Source organism: Bos mutus, chromosome 14, assembly GCF_027580195.1.
Source record: "Bos mutus isolate GX-2022 chromosome 14, NWIPB_WYAK_1.1, whole genome shotgun sequence".
Taxonomy (NCBI): domain Eukaryota; kingdom Metazoa; phylum Chordata; class Mammalia; order Artiodactyla; family Bovidae; genus Bos; species Bos mutus.
The window spans coordinates 72,331,367-72,341,957 of NC_091630.1; the positions used below are offsets into that span (position 1 = coordinate 72,331,367).

Consider the following 10,591-nt stretch of genomic DNA (forward strand, 5'->3'; position numbering starts at 1 on the left):
TCGTCTTGGCGCTGTGCTCAGAAAGCTTTTCTTTACATTGCATTCCTCAAAAAAAAAAACAAGAAACAGGGTAAAAAATCAATTCTGTTTTGGAAGAAACACTGGTGGGGGGAGGGGGCGTTCTCTCACCCATAACAACCGCTGTTCCCTCCAGAGAAATTAAACAGTCCTCCATGTGGCTGGCCATCACAGGGTCCCACTGCTGCCCAACACGGAAGGCACTGCCATCCCATACCCGCCCTGGGTTTTTTTCCGTGGTCCCACAGAGTTTATCTCTGCTTTCCTTGCAAGTTGGACGGGTGTGGACTGGTTTCCTCTGCAGACCAGAGAGAAATGGAAGCTGAGAGGTCGGGGATTCTCACCCCACCTGGATCTCTCGCCCTCCTCCTTCCCAGCGACTGTGATTCTCGTGGTTATTGGCCCCTGAGGATGGACCCAGGGGCTGGGGCTGTGGCTGTGAAGACAGTGAGGGTCCTGCCAGCCAGGAGCTGGCCGGAGCTGCCACATGCTGGAGTTTTGGTTGGGAGCCGGGGAATTCAGACCATGAACCTTCTCTAATACTTAATCAATAGAAGCTTCTCTAATACCCAGTCAATAAAGGAAGTTGCCTCCCCCCATTAAGTGGTTTCCTGGAAGGTTGCCAGACAGCGGTCAGGCTCCTCACGCCTTCCGCTCTGGAACATTTGAAATATGGGACAGGTCCTCTCACCGCAGAGGGATGTAGAGATGTGGAATAAATAGGAAACGCTGTACCACAGGCCTTGGCACTGAGATGCATGAAAGGGACCCTCCCAGACCCCCACACTGGAGACCACCCACAGATGACAACGCCCCCATAAAACCCATCACGTGGGAGAAATTTAGGAGACCCTCCTCAAATCTGGCTGCATTCATTTTTTAACTCACTCTTCTTACTGTTTCTGTTGAAAAGTGATACAGTTAAACAATATAAATTGAAAAAAAACAAGTGAATGCAGTGGAGACTAGGTGCCCATCCAGCATGCTTTTCTTGGGTCTGTCTCTGTACACTTGCTTGTATCTTTCTGGAACCCATGTGCTCAGAACCAGGTGGGTGTGCACGTGTAAATATGCATATACCTTTTATGTAAACCCCCCGAAACCTATCAGACTTTTTCCACCACTCTTTACGCTTTTCCATATAAGCATGTATATGGCAGATGGTTTCATCACTGCGCTGGCCTTCTCTGCTGGGAGGAGATGAGACTGGGATCTGAAAGTCCACACCTCATCCCCGGCAGACCTGCGTGACATAGGGGCACAGCTTTGTCCGTCTGGGCCCCGAGTCCTGTCTTCACCAGTGCAGCGTCACGGGCCTTGCAAGACTGAGGTCTCCTCTCCCACACTGAGGACCCGGGCCCGGGGGTCCCTCCTGCAGCCTGGGGCATGTCCGGCCTGGGGGTGCCTTCTAACCTTTGCTCACTGACGCTCTTCTTGCCTCCTCTAGGGAGATCCTGGCATCAAAGGTGACAAAGGCCCTCCCGGTGGAAAGGGCCAGCCAGGCGACCCCGGGACCCCAGGCCACAAGGGTCACACAGGCCTCATGGGCCCCCAGGGGCCACCTGGGGAGAGTGGGCCGGCCGGTCCCCCAGGGCCTCCGGGCCAGCCAGGATTTCCAGGGCTAAGGGTAAGCGTGCGGGCGATGCCTCAAACTTGGGGCTCCTTAGGGTCTCAGGGGAAGCCAGAGAGGTGTGTGGGCTCCAGAGGGGCAAGATTGCAGGTACTGGTGACCTGTGTGAGCCAGGGCTGACCCCTACTTGTCCTCTCTGAGCCTGCCCTCCCGTCCCTCCCAAAAGGGACGAGGATGCCTCTCTCCCGACAGGCTGGCTGTGATGGTTAAGTGAAATGACACACATGGCTTACGAAGGGCTTGGGGATAGAGTCCCTCTGTCCCCGTGGTTCAGGCTTCACTCCGGGCGGTGATGCTGTTTGCCCAGGACCCTGTGCAACAGGCAGTCGAGAAGATGCAGAGGCTCCCAGTGACCCGAGCTTCCCCATGGGGACGGCTCCTTCCCCGTCCATCTGACACCCAGCTCTAGTCTCCCTCCTGTCTGCTGTCTGGGGTGCTTGGTCTTCCCTCTGGGTCTAGCTTTTCCCAAGTGCAAAAGGAAAGGCTTGTTGAGAGCAGTTTGTTTTTTCTCTGAACACAGTGTTTCTTGTGGCCAAGCTCTTAACGTGACACAGTCTTGCAACACAGGGACACGCTGGCTGTAGTGTGTCAGGGAGGGCTTGGTGGGCTGGTCCCTGGGGGCTGGTTGCAGGTCCATGTGATCTCCCCACCCCCGCTCTGCAGCCTGCGTGGTCCTCGGGGGCCCCTCCTGTGGCCCAGAGCACAGGCCCGGGTCCCGTGCCCCGCCTGTTCTGAGGCTCTGGCCCTGTTCCTGCGGGGCTCTGCGGTCAGCCTGGGTTTCACCCCCCTGGAGAGGCCGGGCAGCCAGGTCCTGTCCTTCAGCCAAATGTGGGTGCTGGCGGACTCAGTGGGCTTCCAGAGCGCCCCCACCCACCGAGTCTTTGCCGCGTGTCCTGCTGCTCTGGGTAGTAATGGGAATTCTGGGAGTAAGATAAAAGGTCATTGGCCAGAAAGGAAAAAAGGGAAATAAGACTGTAAGCCCAATGCTGGGGCTGCAGCGATGAGCACAGTAAACACCCCAACCCTTGGGAGTGGACACCTCCCTGAAGGGCTCTGACGACCAGGGAGGAGCCCGACATGGCATGAGGTCTGCTCTCACGGATCACTCTAAGAGCTGCATGTAGCAGTGGGGGCCTGGAGGCAGGGCTCTGCTCCGCTGACCGCTCATCTCATCGTTTGTGTGAGCAGACACCCTGTGGGGCCAGCGGGGCAGGCCAGACACCAGAGCCACCACGTGGCCAGTGGGAGGAAGGCAAGCCTGAGGTAGCGCGGGGGCAGCCTGCGAGCTGGCCCTGCAGGTGGGGGGACTTCAGCCCGGAGAGGCTCAGAGTCAGGCCTCCAGGGTCCAGGGCTGGGGAGGGGGTTTGTGCAGGAAGGAGAGGGAGCAGGGGCTTCAGGGAGAAAGGCATCCAGGTCACCATGCAAGACACAATGATGCTGCCTGCGTGGCAGGGGGTGGGGAGATGGTTCTAGGTGTTAAAGGGATTGGACTAGGGAGCTGTGGTCTGCGTGGCTGTGGCCGTCTTGGTTTCCTGAGCACTCTGGGTCTTGGGAGGCAGGTGGTCCTAGGAAGGTGAGTAATTCCACCTTCCCTCCCTCTTCCCAGGGCGAGTCTCCATCCATGGACATCCTGCGGCGGCTCATCCAAGAGGAACTGGAGAAACAGCTGGAAAGTGAGTCGCTGGCTTTTTCACAGCATCGGGTCCTAGATGCTCTGTAAGCCTGGGCGGTAGTCCGTTCACTTCTCCTTCGGGACCTCTGCAGCCTGGCTTGGTAAAGGCAGCCTCAGGGCGGCTCCTGCAGAAGTCAGCACAGAGGCTCACCTTGTAGGCTCCCTCCAGCCTCTTCTGACACAGATCCCGCTCCAAGGTGCTCTTTGGGGATGCTTGAGCTATGGCTGCTTGATTACCTCCAGGAAGGGGAGCTCACCACCTACAGAACCAGCCTTGCCATGAGCACTTATCTGTGCATTCAGTTGTTTATCTAATCAACAAGGAGCTCTGGCAGGCCTGCAATGGCTCTTGTAGAACTCACAGCCCAGAACAGGAGACAGAGACACAGGCAAGATGACTTCGGTATAGTAAGAAAATGCCTGTGATTTAATGTGACACAGAGGACACAGAGGAGGACAGGGGAAGAAACTAAGATTTCAGAGACGGTGGGGAGCAGGTGAGGGAAGGCTTCCTGGAGGAGGGGCCGTGGGAGCTGACACCAAGGACCAGACTCCAGACCTTAGACACAGCATGTGCAGAGACCCTAATGGGAGCTGGAACACACTGTGCTTTCAAGGAACTAGAATCCTTGTAATTCTCCTGTGTAGGATTCTTTGTGAAATCCCAGTCTTGCATGGGCCCCATACAGAGCAGGTGCTCAGGAAGTGAGGGGTGGGGAGGTAATAGTCATAGCACCAGTATGTAGGGCCAGCTCCACGTCAGGTGGAGTTCTCAGAACCCACACGTGTTTACTGACATAAGGAAGCCTCTGTGAGCTCTTGAGCCATGGATGAGGGTTAAATCAGAGACGCTAAGTAACCTGCCCGAGGCTGCAGAGCTGGTGAGTGTCTAACCAGGCAGCCCGGCTGCAGAGTCCAGGCTCTTAGCCACTGCATCCTCTCCCATCTCATCTCCGCCTGCCCTCTGTGTTGGAAACTGTTAGGAGAAGAAAGTCGCAGACCACTCTGGGCTAGGGAAGATCAGAAACCCACCACCATTACCAGGCAGGGGTGGGCAAAGGGGAAGGGCACATTAATTCACATGGTCAGGTCTCAGACAGTGAAATATTCCTCCTGGCACATTCGAGACTCTGCACTGGGTCTGTGGATGCAGCACAGAACACAATGACTGTCTCACTGCCCTCGTGGGGTATCCAGGCGAGTGAGTGTGGTCCATCTTCCCTGCCCAGGAGAACCAGAGACCGTTCCCTGGAGAGGACAGCACAGAGCTGGGCTGGTGGTAAGGAGGGTGAAGAAAGGAAGGATCCCAGAGGCTGGAATGGTGACTCCCCCTGGGCGGGGCAGTCCTGAGGTCTCCCGTGTGTGAGCATCCCCATCTACAGCCTTTCTTCTGGATGTTAGATTTATCGGGCACACGAGGAGTTTCCAGCCCCTGGGCAGAGACGAGTCCTGTTTTGAATGAGTTCAGACGGAGCATCTGCTGAGCTGAGTCCTTTCTTCTAAACAATCTTGGGAGGAGGAAGCATCAGAAGCATCTGCTCCACGTTCAAGATGACAGCGTCCGGGCTGTGAGCCGAACAGCTGTGTGCCCCGGTCTCCGGCGCATGCCCCTCCCGCTTCCTCATGTGGGAGGGTGGGGAAGGGGCTACTCGGGAGCCCCCCCGCCAGGCTGTCAGAAACCCGATTCTGCTTCGGTTTTACCACTGAGACCCAGGAGGGCGTCAGGACTGTCTCTCTGGGCTGGTCGCTCCCCATTGCCAGGTGAAGGGCATGGCCTGATCGTCTGGAAAACACAGGAAGAGCCCCTGGTGGCCCTGGGGTGGGCTGTGTATGCCCCGTGCAGTAGGAAGGCATGGAGGCCAGCGGCTGGACCTCTGGATTTGGAATCAGCCTGTGATCTTTAACATTTCACACACCTAAGAATTATTAATGACATTGCGTCCAGCCCTTCATTTATAGATGAGGAATTCCACACTTAGGAGAAGTCCCTAAGTTGCTCTGTGTAAGCCACTGAAGTCTCACCCTCCCCCACTGGCCTCAGTTTCCCCAGCCTGAGAGTTGCAACAGTTCCTGCTGCTGCTGTCATTGCCGCCTCGAGGGGAGCAGCGACATCCACGCACCACTTGGATCTTGTGCCGGGGGCTGTCATGATGCCTCGTCTCATTGGTTCCATCTTCCCACCAGCCCAGTGGGGTCGGACTTATTTCATTGCCCCCGTTTTGCAGAAAAGGCAGCAAAGGCTAAGAGAGGTCAGGTGGCTTGCCCAGGGCCATGCCGCTGGCAGTGGTGACACTGGGACCCCAGCCCAGCTGCCTGGCTCCGGAGCAGCATCCACATGGACATGCGCCCTGCGGCGCACTCTTGGTGTGTCTCTCTCGCTGCTATTTCCCAGCTCTTACTGCCTCGAGCTTTGCAGTGCGCTGCTGGCCCATCTTCGGTCCTTTATCCCTCCTTCATGAAACATCTCTCTGTTTTTCTTACTCCACAGCCAGACTCGCCTACCTCCTGGCCCAGATGCCCTCTGCACACACGAAGGCCTCTCAAGGCAGACCCGGACCCCCAGGGCCTCCTGGAAAAGATGGGCTTCCAGGTCGGGCAGGCCCCGTCGGGGAGCCAGGAAGGCCAGGGCAAGGGGGTCTGGAGGGACCCTCTGGCCCCATAGGTCCCAAAGGTGAGTGAGGAGCTGGGACGAGGTGCTTTGTAGAGAAGGAACCAGTGTGCACAGCACACGCTCCGTTGAATATGCAGGAGTCAGCCCGTTCCCCGCCCCCGCAGCCTGCTAACACCCTGCATGTTGACATCGTGTCGTTTCTTCATCTGCCTAAGAGGTTTTCAAACTTGACGTTTTTGCAAAATGATGCTTCTGCCCAGAGGAGCGAGTCTGTTTTCTCCTCCCATCCTGGTCGGTCTCTGTCTCCACTGCTCACGGTCCGGGGAGTACACAGGATGTCTTCTCTTTCCCCGTTCAAGAGGTCACTGAGGAATAAGACATTTAATCTCCAGGCAAACGGGCATCAGATGCCAGCTATACATGGGCTGGAGGAAGGAAATGGCACCCCACTCCAGTATTCTTGCCTGGAGAATCCCATGGACGGAGGAGCCTGGTGGGCTACAGTCCACGGGGTCACAAAGAGCTGGACACGACTGAGCGACTTCACTCACTTCACTTGTACATGGGCTTCCCTGGTGACTCAGACAGGAAAGAATCCGCCTGCAATGGAGGAGACCAGGGTTCGGTCCCTGGGTTGGGAAGATCCCCTGGAGAAGGGAATGGCAACCCACTCCAGTATTCTGGCCTGGAGAATTCCATGGATGGAGGAGCCTGGCGGGCAACAGTCCATGGGGTTGCAAAGACTCGGACATGACTGAGCGAGTAACGCTTTTCCATGGGAATGAAGTGGTTTGAACTAAAACTGGACATGGCTGCCAGCTCTCCAGCTCTCAGGGACATACCTGATCTGGACGTGGCTGTGCTGGACACAGCGAGCCTGTCCTGCAAGGCACAGTGCCTGCTGCCGTCAACAGCGCCCCGTGCACAGAGGAAGGCATTGTCTTTGCTGGTGGACAGATGTGGAAGGGCGAGGAAGGACCTGGGCCCAAATTCAGCAGCCTGGCTGTTCACCCCTTCTGTCCAGCGAGGAATAAGCACGGGGGAGGGGAGAGGCGGTGCTGTCATCTCAGCTGCCACGTCTCCCTCCTTCAGTCTTCCATTCCTTAATTCTTTTTTTGGGCAGATGCCCCCTGGGATCTTAGTTTCCCAACCAGGGATTATTGAACCCACACCCTGGGCAGTGAAAGGGCAGAGTTCTAACGACTGGACTGCTAGGAAATTCCCCCTTAATTCTTCGTTCACTGAGAAGCATCATCTTGTAATGTTTCTGCTTCTCAACTTTTTTAACGTTTGCATCCAAGTCTGTCTTCTGTTGGTTCATGAAACAAAATTTACTAAATAAATGCCAATAAGAAAGCATAAAGCACAGAAAAGTCAGACTGTGACAGACGACTGACCGAGTTTAGTAACTGGAACAATAAATAAGAGTGGCCTAGAATCTCCCTGGACTGGCAGAATTTCGGTTTGGATTATAAAAGAAAACGTTATACACTACATACAGGAGATATTCTGGAGACAACATCTCAAAGAAAAGGAATGATGAAAAAAAAAAGCTGCGAGGCAGTTTAATCAAGTTTGTATAGTATTAACCCCAACTCCTCCCTGGTCTCAGATATCCTCCCGGGGAATGAACCCTCTTTCTTCTGAACATGTTAGAGTTTTAAATTCCTGTGATTATTAAGACTTATACCTGATTCTGCTTCATATTAGAATCTTCTTTGTGTCCTGTGTCATCTGTCTTAGAATTCATGCTTCTCAAGAGTAGGGCTGTGTCTTACGTATACTCAGGCTTGTTTATCACCCAGCTCCTCCTAGACAAAGGCTCAGAAGGAATGCTGTGAGAACACGGGGACGTGTAGGCATGTGCCAGTGGATGTGTGTGGACATATGTGTTTGTATAGGAGAGAGTGTGAACGTTTGGGTGTCTGTGTTTGATGTGTTTATGACATATGCATATTCGTATAATATATGTGTGAGTGTACATATGTGTGTGTATCATTGGTAATCACACTTGAGTGAATGTGTACGTGTGCATATGTGTATTTGAGCAAATGTTTTCGAGGGGGTGTCTGTTTTGGTGTTCACATGGGCATATTTCTGAGTGCAAGTGTGTGCTCGAGTGCGAGTGTGCATGAATGAGTGTGTGAACAGGAGCGAGGCGTCTGACACAGTGCTGGCCTTGCCCCCAGCCCCGTGGTGGGCCCCCTCCCTCCGCCACCATTGTGAGTCTCCAGCATCAGAAGCGCGTGTTTTTCTCACCAGGTGAGCGAGGAGCCAAAGGTGACCCAGGGGCACCTGGAGTTGGCCTCCGAGGCGAGATGGGACCCCCCGGGATCCCAGGTAGGAGTGGCTGGGCTGCAGTCTGGGGTAGGCGAGGGGCCGGGCCCCAGGGTGTCGGATGCAAAGAGCAGCCATCTGGCTGCACCGTGTCCACGGGGACCATTCTCATCTCTCTAGGCAGGGCGCCCAGACCGTGGGGTGTTTGCTCTGAGCCTGTGGCATCCTCAGCTCACTTCTGAATGAAAATAGTGGCATCAGGGCTTGTGTGTGCTCCGGAAGGAACTTGAACCACCGTCTCTTTCTTTTGCTCCTTGGTCCAGGTCAGCCCGGGGAACCTGGCTATGCTAAAGATGGGCTTCCCGGGAGTCCCGGGCCTCAAGGAGAGACAGGACCGGCTGGACACCCCGGCCCCCCAGGTCCCCCCGGCCCCCCGGGCCAGTGCGACCCCTCACAGTGTGCCTACTTCGCCAGCCTTGCTGCTGCTCGACCTGGTAACGTGAAGGGCCCCTAGAAGATGCCGGGATGCCAGGAGACGCTGGTGGATTTCTGAAACTTGAACGCACAGCCCGATGGGAAGCCAGAGGTCTTGAGACATTTCAGCCATGTGGTTTTTGTTTTCCTTTCTTTCTTTTATCATGTGTGTGTGTGGTTTTTTTTTTTTTTGTCTTGTTTTTCTTAAGAGACCTCAACATTATTAAAACCAACAGATGCTGCCGGTCGGTCAGATTATAATATTATTATTGTTAATTATTATTATTGTTATTTCATATGGTAATGCTTTTCGAGTTTTTCCCCTCTGCTCTGAAGTTGGGGAAACCTGATTCGTGAGGCAGAGAACATTTCTCATTCTCCTGACGGCCCCCGATTGAAGTGTAGCTGCCAATTCTAAGGAAACTCTCGGTGCTATGAAACCCTGACCGGACACTTGCCAAACTTACCTCTTTCCTCAAAAGGAAACTTTAAGAAAATGAGGACAATGGGCTTCTATTCTTGGTTGTGCCCAGAGGTCGCCCAGGGAGAGATTAGCTGACAGCCGCTGCTTCCCAGGAGAAGTAAGTGAAGCAGAAAGAGAAGGAAGGTGCAGACACGAAGCGCAGCCTCTGCTCTGGATGGCGGGTGCACGCAGCAGCGGGCAGGTCCGTCCTCTGGGAGCGGCTCAGCGCCTCCAGGTCCCAAGCCTGCAGAAGGGAGACACTGCACACGGCTGGAGGCTGCTTCCTGGAATCTCGCAGCGTCTGCACCAAAAATGTGGGAGCTGACACAGAAAAAGATGCCCCTGTGTGTTCACTTGGCTTCTGAGCATGGATAGGCTCCTCCGTGGCCCCTGTGTTGGTTTCACTCACTTTCATTTTGAAATAAGAGGGTCCAGAGACCACTCCCGTGTGTCTGATGCCGGGCAGTTGGCCGGGGTGCTGGCCAGAGCTGGGAAGCATGTGTCTCCAGCTTCTGGCGTTGAGTGTATATTTGTGAATGACTCGCCCAGCTCAACAGGTGCTCAATAAATCCGAGTTTCCTTTTCTTTTGCTTTCTGTGATGGTCCTTCCTTATCACCAGCATCTTCCCCACGTGGACCCCTCGAGGCCAGGGAAGCATCATTTTTCCCCCGGGGAGCACGGACCAAGCCACTGTTCAGGCCATGTGCTCAGTGTGCACGTGTGTGAGCAAGAGTGTGTCACTCGGGCCTTCCCTGGATTCTGAGCCAGGGAAACTCCTATGGGGTGTGGACCCTGCAGCCTCAGGGGGACGGGCCTCCCCACATGCTCACAGCAGATGAGGGTGGGTGTGAAGGGTCCAGGCCTACAGCTCTGTCTGGGGGCAGCTTGGAGGCCAATTCCAGCCCCCTGGCCCAAGGACCACCATCGTGATGGGCGCCATCTTCCGTCATCACCTGTTACCACCCTGGGGCCGGTTCAGTGAGAGTGCATACCATGGTAGGAGTCATCCCGCGACCCCACCCTGACCTAACACTTGCACCCGGCCTCACACCCACACCCCCGCCCCACACCTGCAACCCTGACCTCACACCTGCAACCTTGGCCTCACACCTGCACCCAGCCTCACACCCAGATGCCCGGCCTCAACACCCGCACCCCCAGCCTCACACCCGAACCCTGGCCTCACACCCGTGGGGCAGCTCTGAGGGCCCTTTGGCTTCGGATGAAGCCCCAGTGTGTGAGTGAGGGAAGAGGAAGTCACTTCCGTTAATTCTAAACTGAGATGGATAGAAACACCGGGTACTTGGAGGGTGGGACAGAAAGTTCCGGATTGTAGACACACCAGCAGAGTCAGGAGAACTTCCAACAGACCTTTGTTCCAATACCTGCTGTGCACAGGCAATGGGGCAGCTCCTGCTCCCACAAGCTATCACCTGGCAGCAGAG

The 10,591-nt window shown here is 55.3% G+C and overlaps 1 protein-coding gene across 1 annotated transcript in view; it reads left to right on the plus strand.

Moving 5' to 3' along the window:
* COL22A1 (collagen type XXII alpha 1 chain) overlaps positions 1-9,714 on the plus strand; it is a 224,269-nt gene extending 214,555 nt beyond the window's left edge. The window contains 5 exon segments of the mRNA XM_070382724.1: positions 1,466-1,645; positions 3,255-3,321; positions 5,809-5,991; positions 8,194-8,271; positions 8,532-9,714. Coding sequence (XP_070238825.1) covers positions 1,466-1,645; positions 3,255-3,321; positions 5,809-5,991; positions 8,194-8,271; positions 8,532-8,722 — 699 coding nt within the window. The 3' untranslated portion in view covers positions 8,723-9,714.
* The last annotated feature ends 877 nt before the right edge of the window (positions 9,715-10,591 follow it).